This window comes from Danio rerio, chromosome 2, assembly GCF_052040795.2.
Source record: "Danio rerio strain M-AB ecotype USA chromosome 2, GRCz13ab, whole genome shotgun sequence".
NCBI lineage: Eukaryota > Metazoa > Chordata > Actinopteri > Cypriniformes > Danionidae > Danio > Danio rerio.
The window spans coordinates 5,055,001-5,072,756 of record NC_141022.1 but is presented as its reverse complement, the minus strand read 5'-3'; the positions used below and the strand labels follow the sequence as shown (position 1 = coordinate 5,072,756).

Here is a 17,756-nt window from a genome sequence, read left to right as displayed (position 1 = left end):
TATTAACTTTGCTGAAAACTGGCCCAGATATGGTCCATGTTCAGCCCTTAATGGAAGCCAGACTAGGTCCAATCATGTACCATAATTCACTGTGGCATGTGGGCCAAGCAAAAGCTGATTGAGTGGACCAGAAAATTTTGCTATGTGGGTACATTTTGTAGGACATTCAGCATGTTATTGGGCTGGTATAATGCTATTATTCTTTTTAAAAAGCAATTGAAGGTATACAGATTGAAAATTCGAACATTCTCAACAAAATTCACTCCTATTTACTTGTTCCAAGCCTGTGTGAGTTTCTTTCTTCTGTTGAACACAAGAGCAGATATTTTGAAGAGCATTCGAAAGCAGCAGGCATTGACTTCCATGGTATCTTTGGTTCCTACTATGGATGTCAGTGACTGCTGGTGAGGAAATAGAGGGGACATTTGCCCCTTTGATGTACTTTTGTTGTTGTTGAGATGATGGAAAAGTCATTGGAAGGGATGAAATATCCAGAAGACATCTTGCGTATGCAAGATCAGAATGATTTGCTCATTGAGTCACGGTATAGAAAAGCATATACAGCAGGGGGAATAAGTATTCAGCATGTCACATTTTGTCCTGGAATATTATTTCTAAAGGAGCTGTTGACATGGAGTTAAACCAGATTTAGATTAAAAACCCAAACAATACAAACATACAAATTTAACAAAACAAAACAAAAAAAAAATTTGTTACGTGTTATAACAATTGAATTACACAAAGGGAAAGCACTGAACTACTGACATTTATTTATTACTTTTATAGAAAGGCTTTTTTATCAATGGCAGGTGCCTCTCATATGGAGAATGAAGTCATATGCATTGCTCAGGTGTGAGTATCTCACGAACTTCAACAGAGTCTAAAAAGCCTGGTGGTTCTGTGTGTGTGTGTATATATGTGTGTGTATGTATATGCATATTTATATATATATATATATATATATATATATATATATATATATATATATATATATATATATATATATATATATATATACATACACACACACACACATATATATACATATATATATATATATATATATATATATATATATATATATATACATATACATATATATATATATACATATACATATATATATATATATACATATACATATATATATATATATATATATATATATATATGTGTACACACACACACATATATATATATATATATGTGTGTGTGTGTGTGTGTACATATATATATATATATATATATATATATATATATATATATATATATATATATATATAAATATATATATGGGGGCATTGTTCGTTCTTCCAAAAAAGTGACTTTTATTACTGATTTTAAAAGTTTAGAGTGATTCAATGGTGTTTTAGCCTAAATTAAGGTACAAAAACCTTGCAATTGAAATTTTCTGTACATTTTATATATAGAATTTCTTAAACATTATATTATTTCAAATTACAAAAATGTCATTAAAAGTCACTTTGTTAAACTGTAGAGTTAAATTATAAACGAAACACACTTGTGAATAATAAAATGCAAAAACTGTTAATGAACTAAACTTTTCACAGTGCATATATAATTATTTTACTTTAACTTTGCTGCGAATGTTCATTTTCTGCACAAATATCAATTAGACAAAACAGCAAAAATCAGATACCAATAGCAAGTTCCGCTTTATTCCACAGGAGGGCGAGCATTGGACACTTATGCATGTTTTGAGATTGTTAATTCATGATTACATGTAACCCTAACATTTAAACAAGCAAACGTCTACAAAAAAAGCATAATGTGGTAACTGTTTATTTCATGTAGCCTTTAGAAACCATATACAAAGCATCATCATCATCATCATCTCTATTCTGAAAGTGAACTTCATTTACAGTCTATAGCATTTAAATTGGTCTAAGTTCGAAAGCCCTGCATTAGAGGGCAGTGATGACAGAAAAAATGGAGCGAAAACCTAAGAATGACATTGCAAACATCAAAGAGGAATCACCAAATATGCCATTTTTTATTTTTATTTTTTTATATTTCCTCCACATACTCGCCAAACACACTGACAAGTTGACTAAATGCTTACAGTTCAGTTTTAAAGACTGGTTGATTTATTTTTTATGTAAAAAGAAAAAATGCATACCCTGGCATGGACTGTCCTCGTGGTCCTCTCTGCTTAGTGCACTTATTTAAACACTTATTTCTTCCTCCTGTGCTCCGCAAAGACGGGAATGACTGAAATCAATGCCGAGTAAGAAGTGAACAGTTACGAACGAATCAAAAAAACGACATTAGTACAAAAACTAAGAGTGCAGCATGAAAAGTAATCTCAGTTAGATGTGTAACAGCACTGCGAAGAACGAGAAACATCGAAGGCAGAAAGTGACGAAACCCTTTTAATCGGGGGCGTCGCAAAACTCAAAATGTGCGTCTACCGCTTCGGCGAAAGCTTTTAAGTGCCACGTCAGTAATGAGAGAAATCATCGGCACCCACCATCAATTAAGGAAGATCACTTTTACATTCCTATTTCCCAAGGAATGCCCAACTCGATCGAATGGGTGTGTATTGGGTTTATTTTAACTTGGTCACTTTATTAAATACCAGCGCATCCGGAAGCGTCCCTTGTGCACAGATAGCCCTTCATTCAAATTCCTGTCAACCACTGGAGTTAAGGGGGGGGATATTAAGCCTCCAGTGTGACAGAAAAATCACAGGCATGGCCTTAAAGAAGCAGTATATGGAGCAGCAGATCCACTGCATGTTTCCATCACTGGTTCGAGAACTCTCTTTAATTGCCTGTGGATCTTAGGAATAGAGAAGCCATGTACATCGAAGGAGAGCGAAATTAAATGGCCTTTTTTTGTGGGCTTCCTTTTCCTCTCGGTTCCCGTTGCTGGAATTGCAGCCTGCCGTTGGGGGGCTGCGGATCTGAGAGCTCGGGGGGCTGAGAGCCGGGGTCCGAACGCGGACTGGTTCGGAGAGAGACTTGCCGTGAGCTCCACGACCGCCTCTCAAACCATGAACGAGTTCTGATTCTTCAGCTTGTCGAGTTCTTTGATCTGCTGTCTCAGAAACAGGATCCTGTGTTCAATGGGAAGGGGGAAAAAGAATACATAATGCATCACTAAATGATATTTACGCTACATTTACAGGGCATATATTAAAGGTCAACTCTGATTTTGTGACTGTATCTGATTTTTTCTAGAAAATTTGTATCGATACACTACCTCCGAAACACAAAAAAAAACTTGAATCAGATTAGTTTGATTTGTTTATATAAATATAATTTATTTATATATTTTTACATCTGAAAAGACATTTTAAGAGGTGTTATGACAAATCCGGGCCGTCGTAAAGCGAAAGCAAAATCCAAAGTGGCGTGGAAAATTAATATAATTAAATGAATGAATGAAATGAATATACGAAAAACACACTGAAGTCCGAAATTTTCGTATGTGTTGTTCTTTCCTGTAAACAAACGCGAAAAATTTGTCACGCACACAAACCACAAATTTTGATACGTATTAATTAATTTGTGGCAAAATAATTCGCACACTGAGGTCCGGAATTTTCATGTTTTTTTTTTCCCGTTTTCAAATCCGAAAAATTCGTCACGAACACAAACCACAGAGTCTGATGCGCATTCATTTATCTGTGGCAAAATAATTCGCAAACTGAAGTTCGGAATTTTCATATGCGTTTTTTTTTTTTGCCGTATTCAAATCCAAAAAATTCATGTCACACACAAACCACAGAGTCTGATACATATTAATTAATCGGTGGCAAAATAATTCGCACACTGAAGTCCGTAATTTTTGTATGCATTTTTTTTCCATATTCAAATCTGAATAATTCGTTTCACACATAAATCTTGCGCACAGAGTCTGATGCGTATTAATTAATCCACGGCAAAAGAATTCGCAAAACAATACAAAATGGAGTCTTTGAGTAGTGAAGACGATTTTGTCGTCTTCTCTTTGTTTGACAAAAGAAAAACCAAACATGTAAAAAAAAACAGCTTACAATAAGCCATGGAACATTTGTATTCTAGTATATTTGTTTTTCGTATATTCATTTTTCACACCGTTTGGGATTTTGCCTTTTCCTTTTATGACAGCCCGGATTTGTCAAAACACCTCTCAAAATGTCTTTTCGATGTAAAAAAAAAAAAAGAAAAAGAAATAAATATAATAAAAATATATTTATATAAACAAATCAACCGAAAGTTTTTTTATGACGGACAAAGGTTTCGTAGGCAGTGTATCGATACGATTTTTTATTTATTTTTTTAACATGTGAAAATTATAGACAAATGTTGGATTTTGTGTGCAATAACCTAAACACTCAAACTTCTCTTGTGTTTCCTTTTCATAAATTAAAAAGGTTCTTGAGGTCAAAAAAGTTCACAGCAAAATAAAGGAAATTTTAAGCAATTTTAAGGAAATTGCCACAAAATCTGTCATTTTAGCCACAAAAATCATCAAAAAATAAGTGTGTAAATGTTAATTTTCACGTGAACTGCCCTTTAAATGCAAATCAGGGTAACAAACCTCTGCTCTCTCAGTGTGGCCTGGATTTCACACACTCGCACTAAAGAGCGAAGATTCTTGAGCTCGGTGCAGATCTCCGACATATACAGGGTTCCCATATTGTGGATATCCTCACGCAACCGAGACACCTGACGTTGAGAGAAAAAAAAGGAGATCATTTCAACAGTTGGTAAAATAACGTCTGATAAAAGATTGCGAGACAACAGTTGAAGAGACAGAAACAAGCCGCCACCTGCTTCTCCGCATGTTCTGCAGGCCAGCCTTGAACATGCTTAATGAGATTTTCATCAAAGTGCAGTGCTAGAGAAGGAGTGAAAGTGCTTTGGGATCGGGAGGTGCTGACGGGGGCGGGAACACTGATGCCCGCACTGCCATTGGAGCCCGACAAGCCTTCTTGACTGCTAGAAAACAAAACAACACAAACTTTTGTTAATTAACACAAACTAGAACTAACAACCAAGACACAGTTGAAGACAGAATTGTCCAATTTTAATTATTTCATTTTTTTTCCTCAATTTCTGTTTAACGGAGATAAAAATTCTTAACATTTTTAAACATAAGAGATTAAATAACTAATTTCTAATAACTAATTCTTTTCATATTTGCCATGATGACAGCACATAATAAGGTTCGAGACACTAGTACTCAGGTTAGTGACATTTAAAAGCTTAACTAGGTTAATTAGACAAGACATTGTATAATGATGGTTTGTTCGGTAGACAATCTAAAAATATTGCTTGAGGAAGCTAATAATTTTGACCTTAAAATAGTAAAGAAAAAATGTAAAACTGCTTTTATTCTAAACGAAATAAAACAAATGAGACTTTCTCCAGAAGAAAAAATATTATAGAAAATACTGTAAAACATTTATTGCTCTGTTAAACATCATTTGGGAAATATTTAAAAGAGAAAAAAAATCAGAGGAGGGAAAATCATTTTGACTTCAACTTTACATATCATTATGTTAATTGTGTTTTTATTGGTATCTAAATAAATCTATATTAATAAAGATCTAATGGGGATCTAAATAAAGAATAAATGGAGAAAACACAGACTCTGCAATATACACTATCATTAAACTGGTTTAAAAAAAATAAAAACTGCTTTTATTCTAGTCAAAATAAAACAAATAAGATTCTCCAGAAGAAAAAAATATTATAGAAAACACTATGAAACTATTAAATATCACTTGAAAAATATTTTTAAAAGAATAAATATTGCACTAATAATTCAGCCCCTTAACTGTATGCAAACAGATTTTTATTTTAGTAAATTAATATATATCAATAATCCTTTAGTTGCACTTCTGTTGCTTCCACATGGCCAAAAAAGTAATGTTTCTACTGAGAGATACGTACATTTGCCTGTGAAGACGGGGATCGCTGAATTCCATTTTGTCTGAATTTACGGACTGCTGGGATGTCGATCCTTGTCTCTGAATTGATGCACTGACCTGAAATTGAATTAAATTGCAATTAATTAAAAATATATATATAAATAAATAATGTTTTACTTAATAATATATTTTTATTTATTAATAATTATATTTATTTATTTAGTATGATATACATATATATTTTATATCTAAATATAAAACATTTTCCCAAACATATGATAAATACATAATAAATATATACGTTGCAACACATTATATAAATCAAAATAATGTTTTTTTAGATGTTAAGTGTGCTACAAAATTGGCGTTTAGAAGATATAAAACTGACATAAACATCTAAAACTTTAAGTTTGTCTTTTCTGCCAAAAGGGATTAACCTTTTTTTTTTTCACGTCACGACGTACTTCAGTTTTTCATCAAATCTGGACCGATTCAGATTCAGATCAGATGCTCTCTAGTATGACCTGCCCCACCCCGTTCTATTTTTTTTATTTGGTGTGCTTGAGCTCAACCATCAACAGGCAGAGCTGTGATACCAACTAAACGTTATTGGCTTTTTTTTTTTTTTTTTTTTTAAAGGAAAGGGGCTACAATATGGGCCCTATCATACACCCGGCGCAACGTAGCGCAAGCCGCGATGCAATTGTTGTTTGCTAGTTAAAGCTTGGCGTAGGAGTCGTTTTGAGCCACACCTTTTAAATAGCAGATGCATTTGCGCTCATATGTGCGCCCAAGGCGTGCAAGATTTCCCTATCCACGAAAGTGAAAGTGAAAGTAGATAATAAGGAGGCTCAACTCTCATTCTTGCGCTGCAGATGCTCTTTTTAACTGCTTTCTTGCTAGTGAAACGCTCAGTTTTTCCACTTAAGTCCGTCATGTAAATAGCAAATGCGCTTTAGCGCGACACAACTCTTAAAGGGAATGGGAGATGAGACTCTGATTGGTTTATTCTCAAAACACCTATAACTCATTAAGAGAATAAGCTCAACCGTATTAGATCATGCGCCACTGCGCAAAGCGGATTTTTCCGTCCTTAAAATAGCAAATTTGCTTTCTAACACGCCCTTAATACGTTTGTACTTTGCACATGGATCGTCAAAATAGAGATTACATCAAGCATCAAACAAAAACTGCACATTTCAAGCACTTCATGGGACCTTTAAGTGACTTTAACTTCTGAGACCACTTTAATATCTTTGAAAATGACCCATTGACCTCTGCTACTGACCTTTGGTTGTGAAGAGAGCGATGCGGAGCTGAGCAGGGGTTTAGAGACGGCATTGGTCTGAGGTGTGCTGACTCTAGGAGACACGTATGACCTCGGTGAAGAGGCGTCTGATGCTAATGACATGGGTGACTGACCGGACTGTTGAGCTGGTCAGCACAAACACACGGTTAGAAAATAATCGTACACATAATCACACGTTTAAATAACAACAATACAACATACAGAACTCTGGTGTGAGAAGATCAAGTACAAAAAAGTCTTGTGTGAACACGCCAGGTTTGGATGGCTGTAATTTACCACAAATGTACAAAATTAACTCTAAACACAGCACACTTTTAACTAAATGAAGAACAATCTGAAGTCTAAATTGTCAAGTGTAAAATAAAGTTAAGAGACTTCATCTAGAAGAGTTTAGCATGTCCGTGACCTAGGTTTGGAGGTGTATAAAAAAATAAACACTGTATTTTTTTGTAATACAAATTGTAAAGATGCACCGATCGACCAGCAATAAGATTTGACCACAAACTATGCGACAATCATTTTACATAAAACATCTATAGCAGTGGTTCTCAAACTGTGGTACGTGTACCACTAGTGGTACGCGGGCTTCCTTTTAGTGGTACGCGGAGGAATTAAATATGGCATGTACATGCTACATATATTTCAAAATTTATCAAAAATGATGTATATAGTATGCCATATATGACATATAACTTATATTTCTGAGGTAATCTGCCACATTTTTTAACTGTGCAGAGTTGTAGCTGCTTTACTGGGCCTACTACGCTACTGTATTTCAATACTGCTCATTTTGGTGGTACTTGGAGAGACAATTTTTTTCTGAGGTGGTACTTGATGAAAAATATTTGAGAACCACTGATCTATAGAATTGCCATTAATATTCATGCAAAAGATTTCTAGAGTGATCTTTGCATATCACTCCAGTTGTGTCTCTTTACATTGTTTTCCAGTAACATTTAGGATTGATTTCTGTTATTTATTTAGAATAATAATTGTATATCAATAATAATATTGGGCGATATATCGGCCAGTACTGGGTTGCGACTGGTAGAGCATCCGTATGGGGTGGTTCACCCAGGGTGCCATTTTAGCCCAATCCCAATTCTACCCCTTAGCCCTTCTCCTTACCCCTACTCCTCGTTTTGCGTGTGCACGCCAAGGGGTAGGGGTGTCCAAATTCTCTTTAGCTTAATGGTGTAGGGCTAGGGGGAAGGGGTGAATAGCCCTTCAAATTAAGATTTTTTGGGACCACACTTGAAACCAAGGGGTAAGAAAATTTCCCAGAATGCACCTGCCACAACGGCAGTATTGCTGAACCCGGAAGTAAGGAGATCCACAAATTAGTATGTTTTGTCATTATTATGAATTTTTATGACAAACAAACATGTTTTAATATATTCATAACCGCGTTCGTGTTTTACCGTCATGCTTTTTTTTTTTTAAACGCAAAAAAAAGGCTAAACTTCACAATCTATAATCCCTATTAATAACTCCTGAACAGCAGTCCCAGCAGTTCTGACACTCGAATACCCTGTCAGTAATGTCTTGTGGCTGGGAATGGGCTTTTTACAGTGTCTGCTATAATGTTAATGTTGTGTTTGGTGTGTTTGCATTGATGAATATGGCCACTGTGTAAATATACAGTACAGTTACGATCTTATTGCCACGTTATCGTTATGATAACATACTATATGCCTTCAGTGATTTCCTGAAGACAAATACCAACAAATAACACAACTGGAATAACTACAGAAGTCGCGATCGTCTGATCTCACATGAAGCAGGAGATCGCGAGGACATATGATGATGTGTGCAGGTGCTGTAGTGCAGTCCCAATTCTTAGGGGTAAATTTTAAAGCCCTTCCCCTTAACCCTTGGTTATAAGGGCCAAGGGGAAGGGGTACGGGTACTAAAAAAAGAATTGGGATTGGGCCTTAAACTAGAACTGCCACTGGGTTTTAGTGTCCTAATATGGCATTTTTGTGTGGACGAATGTTTAAACTGCGTTAAAAAAAACTATGGTTTTCAAAATATTCCGTCATGTGTACAGCGTCTGAATTAAAATCAAAACAATGAAATGACTTGATGACAACTGAATGTTTAGAGCAAAAAAAAAAAGTCCTATTTGTATTTGTGGCCGGTCGGTCAGCACATCTCCATTCAGATGTAACTTCTTTTCCCTCTAAAAGACATACACAGTATAGGAAAAGCTTAGACATCTTAAGAAAATTAGCATTTGATGTTGCATCTGATGACTTATCAAACAGAACAAGCTACCAGAAAGATTGTTATTTGCGCAAACACACACCTGACAAGCGTGCACACAAAGACACCACTCTCGAGCATAAACATAATCTGTTGTCTTAAAAGGAAAGTTCACCCAAAAATGAAAACTCTATCATTATTTACTTTCCCTTCACTTGAACCAAACCGCTTTCAATTTCTTTCTTCTGTGGAACACAAAAAATTTGAAGAAAGATAAAAAACCTGTGACCATCCTCTTAAACAGTGCACTACCTGACAAAAGTCTTGTCGTCGATCCCAGTTGTAAGAGCAACATTTAATAACTTGACTTCTAATTGATCATTTTGAAAAGTCGCAGAAGGTCAATTTTACTGATGTATCATCTGTTGAGCTGCATCCCAATCCTCACAAACACTGTAGAAGACCTACTAGAACCCACATGGATCAAAGATTCTCAAAGAGATCAGTCAAGTTTGGTGGGTGAAAAATCATGGTTTGGGGTTACATTTAGTATGGGGGCGTACAAGAGATCTGCAGAGTGGATGGCAACATCAACAGACAAATTCTCCAGCAGGATAGCGCTCATTATACTTCAGCCTCCACATCAAAGTTCCTGAAAGCAAAGAAGGTCAAGGTGGTCCAGGATTGGCCAGCCCAGTCACCAGACATGAACATTGAGCATGTCTGGGGTAAAATGAAGAAGGAGGCATTGAAGATGAATCCAAAGAGTCTTGATGAGCTCTGGGAGTACAGCAAGAACGCTTTCTTTGCCATTCCAGATGACTTTAATAATAAGTTATTCAAGTAATTTCAGAGATGTATGGATGCAGTCTACCAAGCACATGGAAATCCTACACAATATTCATTCTTTTTCCACTGCAGCATGACTTTATATTCTATACTGGACATTATTTCTGTTACGTGACAAAACTTTAATGTAAACAAAGTCAGACCTGTCTGTTCTAATGAAATAATTAAAAATCAAGGCATGATCATATTTTATTTTGGTAAATAAGCGTAATCTTGAGGTCTTTGCCTTTCATATAAGCCAAATCTGTAACCAAATGATCAACTAGAAGTCAAGTTATTATTTGTTGTTCCTATAACTTGGATAGGCGGTAAGACTTCTGTCAGATATATGTTTTTCCAGTCAATAGTTACAGGTTTATAACCAATTAAAGGCGGGTAAATTCAATTTTTGGAGTGAACTATCCCTTTAAATTATGATATTTAAACATTAACTCACCCTCAAGTGTTTCCAAACCTTTGGTTTTTAGTTTGTTAGTAAGTTTTTTATTCTGTTGAATACAAAAGAAGATATTTTGAAGAAAGCTGAAAACGTAATTATCCACTTCCATAATAGGGAAAGAAAATACTATGGAAGTCAATGATTACAGGTTTTCATTCTTCAAAATATCTTCTTTTGTGTTCAACAAAAAATAAACTCAAAGGTTTGGAAGTGAATAGGGAGTTAATGATGACAATTTCATTTTTGGGTGAAATTTCCCTTAAGCGAAGGTTAGAAGGAAGAAATCTGATGCATTTTTTTTAAAGCATTAGGTCTTAATAAAATAAACATGTTGTTATTAACGTTAATGAAAGAAAATTAATGCATAAAGTGATTATTTTGTTCTCTTTTAAAAAAAATATTTTGTCTTTTTGTTGCTAAAAATTTTTAAAAATGAACAATATTGTGGTAATATTTTAGCATAGTAATGTTAATAACAAAAAGATGGAAGAAAAGATGCATCATGACAGTAAGTTTTATAACTTGAGTGAATTCAGTTTGTGAATCAACAGAATCAGACTGAATCAAATTGGGAGTAAAGTAAGGCTCACAACTCTAAATATGTTCACATGGTTCCTTTTCAAAATGCATATTAGTTGCACTAAAGCACATCATCAGTTAGTGGAGATGTGAAGGATGACTTTTGGCCGTACCTTGTGTGGAAAGCTGAGCAGCTTGGGAAAGCAGAGTAGTGATGTTGAAAGCGGACGGTCCAGCAGTAAAAAGCTTATGAAGCATAGACTGTAAGGAAGCTTGTGTGACAGCAGCTGTGAGGACTTGAAGGAAGACAAAGACAGAAAAAAAACCACAAACACACACACACAAACAGTCAAAGCAGTCCTACACATTGAAAGCATTTTATCTGTGAACATCAAGTACTTTTGGCTAACTATAATTTCACAACGTGGAAAGTAAATAGTACATGTCAAGGTTGAAAAATGGCTGAAGTATGGAGCTTCAAATCTGACAAAACAATCTGAATTTGAATTGTGTTAATTTAAATTGGCAACTGCATTTTATTAAAACTGAATATTATATGGAAATAAAATTTGTTTGAATTTGTCTTTTTTTTTTTTGAATATTGAGCATCTGAAATAAGTAAGTTTGAAAATACATCTATAAAACTTTCCTTATAAAAAAGTCGGCTGTCTTTAATGTCAGATGTCCAATATTTAAGAAATTCAAAACAATATTTATTGGCATATAATATTTAGTTTTGGTAAATTACAATTGTCAATAATGAAAAATTAACAATTCAAAATCAGACCGTTTTGTCATATTTGAAGCTCCATATTAAAGCTCAACATTCTTAAATTTTTTCTTCATTTAAACTGACAATTACATTTTAATAAAACTAAATATTATATGATGTTAAAATAGTTTTGAATGTCTTATTTTCAATATTGAACAACTGAAAATTAGTTTAAAAATACATCTATAAAAATCTGCCTTATGAGAGCGTAATCCCACTATGTACAGTTGCCTCGAACCGGCCCAAAGCACGCTTGTCCCCTCTCACGTCTCCCCCGATGGCCCCCACTCACATTACATTCGAGCCTGGGCACGCTTACGTCATCGATGATGCGCTGGTCAGTAGCGATCTCGCTCAGCACAGTAGAGATTTCTTCAGTTGTATCGTTTAAGTTGTTTGGGATGCGGTGACACGCAGTCAGATATTTCGCCAAACAGATCAGCTACTTTTGACGCTCATAAACAATCATAAAGTCCTCGTTGAAGTCCCAGTGAAGTGTTTGCGTCTTCAATAAACTACGACAGTTTGCATTCATTGAACAGTAAGAATGAATAATGAATCCATATTAAACAGTCCCTTAAAAGTCAGGTCTCGCTTTTAGTTTCGGGCTCAGGCGCGTTTTGCACTCGTACCGCGCCAAAGCCCAAGTAAACCGTGCACAGGCACACCTCTTCTAGCCGGGCCTGGGCCAGCCAAGTGAACCGTGCCTGAGCCCGATTCAGAGCACTTAGACGTCTCAAATGACGCGGGAAACAGGCCTGGGCACGGTTCGGATAGCATAGTGTGAGTACGCCCTTAAAAACCAGATGTTCAATATTCAAGTTAAGAAATCGTAATTCAAAACAGTTTTTAATAACACTTAATATTCAGTTTTACTAAAATAACAATTGTCAATGTCTGAAACTTACAATTCTGTTCTGTCATATTTGAAGCCCCAGATTGAAGCTCAACATTTTTAGCAGTTTAGATATACAAGATAAGAATCATAGATATATACACTAGATGTCGCCTGGCCTATTGTTGTCTATTGGACGGAATGCGTCAATAGCTCGCCATCTTGCTACAGGGTAGCGCTCCTTTGAAATGAATGCGGAACCAAGGTACAGTGGAGGACTGTGGCCATCCAAAGCCATAGATATACACATATACACATATATCTATGATCGGGAGTTTTCCTGGATGTTAGTATGTCATTTTTTTTTCCAATTACGAAAATTATAATTTTACATCACTTTTCTACATTGATGGATCAGTGACCGCACGGCCATTCCTGACAAAAAGCTTGTGTTTGTGTGTACAGAAATGTACTATTCACCCTCCCTGTTAAATTTAATATAATCCGTGTCCTGAAACACAGCTCCTCTCCTGCTTTCACTTCTCATACTGACGGAGGGAGCGATTAGTTTGTGAATGAATGCCCCGAACGACTCTTTCACTAACGTAAGCCGACAATAATACAAGTTTCTGGCAGCGCAGCATCTCGTTGTCATATTTCTTTTGCATTGTTTGCTGATTTTATTCAACAAAACTAGCATAAGCCGAGTGTTTAGTGCGAGTTGGAGCTGCTTTGCCGTATGGTGAATGCAGTAAGTGACTGTTATCATCAATAACGTTACCTTTTAGAGCACAAAAGTTCAGAACATACAAAAACAGAAAAAAACATAATATTACCTATGAAATGTTCTGCCTTTGTGCTTTGTTTTCTTTGTTTGCTCGTTACTACACCCGTAGACAGCGCTAAAGTCCCGCATCTTCACGCAATAACACTGTCTTGACTAGTGCGGTTGAATGACATTTGTCCTGGGAGCACTGTACCAATGTGGCGGCGCTATTAACGCATGCTCAGGGTCCCTATGCGATATCTAGTGTATACATCTATGGATAAGAATATACAGTGCTCAGCACAAAATGGCTGAAGTATGGAGCATATAATTTGACAAAATCTGAATTTGAAATTTGAATTTGAATTCAGTATCAAAGCCAAAACTAAAACTAATCTAACAAAAAACAACAACTTAGTATCACAGTCAAGAAAATTATATGTTGGGGACTAATATTAAACAAAATGTTAATAAATAAGAAGAATCAAGAAAAACAGCGCCTATTTAGCTGGAAGAGCGTAGTGATGTGCATTGATTTGAGTTACTTTCCATGATAAAGCATAAGGAAAATGAAGTAGATTATTAAATAAGTGTAAAACAATCAGTTGAGCTTGTTAATTTTTTTTATTTATTTAATGAGCAAATAAGTAAAAGTGCAGAGCCTCCATGCGATAGTATTATGTATCCATGATATCACAGAGGGACGTTAATGCGATCTGAAAATGTTGTATATATCGCTCAACACAACAGTATATGTAGAGAAAACTCTCATATCACTTCGTTTGTAGTGTGCTGCAGAACAATCTAAGATTGAAGGGTTATATGGCTCTAAAGCAAAAAAGAATTGGCACACTCCTACCCTACACATGATGTATAAACTGATGACTGGGTGGTAAGTGGAAGTGCTAAGAGCTGTAAGTGGGATTGGGCCTAAACCAGGGGTGGAAGGCCGGTGTCCTGCTAAACTAGCTCCAACGTCCTCCAACACACCACCCTGGAAGCTTCTAGTACACCTATAAAGAGCATGATTAGCTGGTTCAGGTGTGTTTAACTGTGATTAGAATTAAAATATGGGGAACGCCGGCTCTCCAAGAGCAATTTTGCATACAAATGGCCTAAACAAATGCAACCATAAGTCAAAATAAAAATAATCAAGTGAATTCATATAAGTGAACTCTCTCTACACAAGTGAAAAAACTATGCAACACTTAGCAGTTACCTTCATTAATTTTGCCCATGTCTACATTGCCGTGGTTCATCTGCAGGGTGGCCTGCAGCGCTGGCAGCAGCTGTCGGAGGAGTGCCGGATCCTGCAGGAGGGTGGAGGCTGAAGACACAGGCACTGTGGAGGAGGACGAGGACGAGGAGCTGGATGTGCTGGAGGGAACGATGGACGAAGGCTGAGAATAACCAGAGTTTGACAATGGCTTCTCTGCTAAAGAGGATTCTGTGGGAATAGAGAGGGATGTGTTTAGAACTAATTAATCCAACAGCATAATGAACTTATTAAATTAATAACACTGAAGTTAAGAAATTAGTTTGGAGTAAAAGCGTCATTATACCCTACCTGACTAAAGTCTTGTCGCCTATCCAAGTTTTAGGAAAAGCAAATAAAAATGTGACTTCTAGTTGATCATTTGGTATCAGAAGTGGCATATAAGAAAGGCAACGGCCTCTAGATTACGCTTATTTACCAAAATAAAATATGATCATGCCTTGATTTTTAATTATTTCATTAGGACAATAAGGTCTGACTTTGCTTAGACAAAAGTCTTGTCACGTAACAGAAATAATGTCCAGTATAGAATATAAAGTCCTGCTGCAGTGGAAACAGAATGAATATTGTGTAGGATTCCCATGAGCTTGGAGGACTGCATCCATACATCTCTGCAATGACTCAAATATTGTATTAATTAAAGTCATCTGGAAGGGCAAAGAAAGCGTTCCTGCAGGACTCCCAGAGTTCATCAAGATTCTTTTGATTCATCTTCAATGCCTCTCTTACCCCAGGCATGCTTAATAATGTTCATATCTGGTGACTAGTCTGGCCAATCCTGGAGCACCTTGACCTTCTTTGCTTTCAGGAACTTTGAACTTTTTGCTATGAATAGCTGCTGCAACATATCGCTGGTGCTTTCCTGCCTTAATGTGCGACTCGACAGCTTTGAGCCCCATGGTTCCTAACGAAAAGGCCCTTTTGAAGAATTTACACATTGCCGCGTGGTTAAATTAACATTTTCCCATATTTGCATTTTGAACTTCACCTCGACAACCACGTAATGACAGCATGTAGGTGCAGACTGGTGTAAGCGTCTGTAGCCGACCTACCGTAATAAGCTAATAAATCACAGAGGCGGTTATTTCTCTCTTGTTTAACACATACTAAATAAATTAACTATTAGAAGTTTTAAGGTGGACCACTGTGCTTCCCTATCGTCATTAAGCACACCGGCTGAAAATGTAATACCTACAGCTACTTTACGGTAAATTTAAGACAATTTAAGACCTTAATATCCCGGATTTAAATTTAAGAAATTAAGACTTTAAGGACCCGCGGGAACCCTGGAAGATTTACAAATAATTACGAAGCCGGCTTTACTGACAAATGCATATCAAGCAACAGCATACAGTAAACATAGCAGAGTTTAGTACCATTATCACAGTAATTTTCCCTTATCACAGAGGAATTCACTATATATTTATATATATATATATATATATATATATATATATATATATATATATATATATATATATATATATATATATATATATTAGGGCTGTCAAAATTAGCGCGTTAACGCACGTGATTAATTTGAAATATTTATTGCGTAAAAAAAAAAAAAAACTCAAATAACGCAGCTGCAGTTGTTTTTTTTTTTTCCCTGTTGTAGCCGACGTGTGTTCAGGGCAAGCGCGTCCATAGACATGATCTAGCAAGCGAACCACCCAGTCCTCACATACATCCGCTACACCCACCCCCTCCCTCACGGTCCTCAGCCTTTCATATGAATAAAACGGCATGATTGATGTTTGCCTAGAGCGCCAATTTAGCTTGCTCTGGCCCTGCGCGTGTTAAACGTGCAAAGAAATATGCCGTTTCCACCAGAGTTTCATGCAATTTCGGGTGTTTCATTTTTAATATTTAGACTTTAACGGCAGTTCAGCAGTTCACTCTCAATCAGCAGATTTTCATTCAGGATATTTTAATGGAATTTGATAACGCATGGCGAATGGAAAGAAAAACCTTCACATTTCGGGACTCGCGTGGTCATTTAAGATAATCAAAAATCGCTGTTTACATGGTCGACTCTTGATCAGTATTATCTTAATCATCAAAGCTGAGTATTGGTGTCCATGTGAATGAAAGTGCCAGATGAATTCGCAAGCTGTCAAAAACATTTCTCTGCCCTTAAGCTGCGTCCCTCAAATGTTTCATAAAGTTTGACGTACTTCCCCCCTTTTGTAAAGCGTCTGCTTCACGTTCCTCTGTCAGAATCTTTGCTTGTTAAATACAGCCATACTTTATAATGCTTAGTTTAAGCAAATTTGATGAACGCGATCGTGCGTGTTTGATGAATCAGAAGGGATCCCTCTCGCTCACCGGCACTGCGCGCGTTGTCTCTATCTCTGTGTGTGTGTGTGTGTGTGTGTGTGTGTGTGTGTTTGTAGTACACTTAGAATCCAACATGGAAAGCATTTTTGTTTGTTATTGGCATGGATTGTTTTGAAATTTAAATGGCACTTACATGCCTGTGTTTTTACTTCAGTAATAAATACGGCATTTCGTGATTAATCATTATTAATTACAAAAAAGTGTGATTAATCACGTAAATTTTTTAAATCATTTGACAGGCCTAATATATATATATATATATATATATATATATATATATATATATATATATATATATATATATATACAGTTGAAGTCAGAATTATTAGCCCCGTTAAATTATTAGACCGCTTGTTTATTTTTTCCCCAATTTCTGTTTAAGGGAGAAGATTTTTTCAACACATTTCTAAACATAATAGTTTTAATAACTCATTTCTAACAACTAATTTATTTTATCTTTGCCGTGATGACTGTAAATAATATTTTAAATTATATTTTTAAGACACTTCTATACAGCTTAAAGTGACATTTAAAGGCTTAACTAGGTTAATTAAGTTAACTA

At 35.8% G+C, this 17,756-nt stretch overlaps 1 protein-coding gene across 13 annotated transcripts in view; it reads right to left on the bottom strand.

The window, feature by feature from the left end:
- Window positions 1–1,653: 1,653 nt before the first annotated feature.
- The window catches only part of wacb (WW domain containing adaptor with coiled-coil b), a 26,909-nt gene continuing 10,806 nt past the window's right edge, over window positions 1,654–17,756 (bottom strand). For 2 of the 13 annotated variants that reach the window (XR_015477698.1, XR_015477700.1), the window contains exons 7-13: window positions 14,798–15,025; window positions 8,050–11,501; window positions 7,173–7,726; window positions 5,907–6,001; window positions 4,781–4,949; window positions 4,549–4,676; window positions 1,788–3,079 (exon numbers count right to left, since the gene is read on the bottom strand). Coding sequence is in view for 9 of the 13 variants with exons in the window: in NM_001442542.1 (NP_001429471.1) it covers window positions 3,010–3,079; window positions 4,549–4,676; window positions 4,781–4,949; window positions 5,907–6,001; window positions 7,173–7,318; window positions 11,379–11,501; window positions 14,798–15,025 (959 nt within the window). In the remaining 4 variants the exon portion in view is untranslated. Of the gene's footprint in view, window positions 3,080–4,548; window positions 4,677–4,780; window positions 4,950–5,906; window positions 6,002–7,172; window positions 7,727–8,049; window positions 12,976–13,870; window positions 15,026–17,756 lie in introns of those variants that run through there. The other 11 variants (XM_087239275.1, XM_087239279.1, XM_087239276.1 and 8 more) reach the window with 9 other exon arrangements.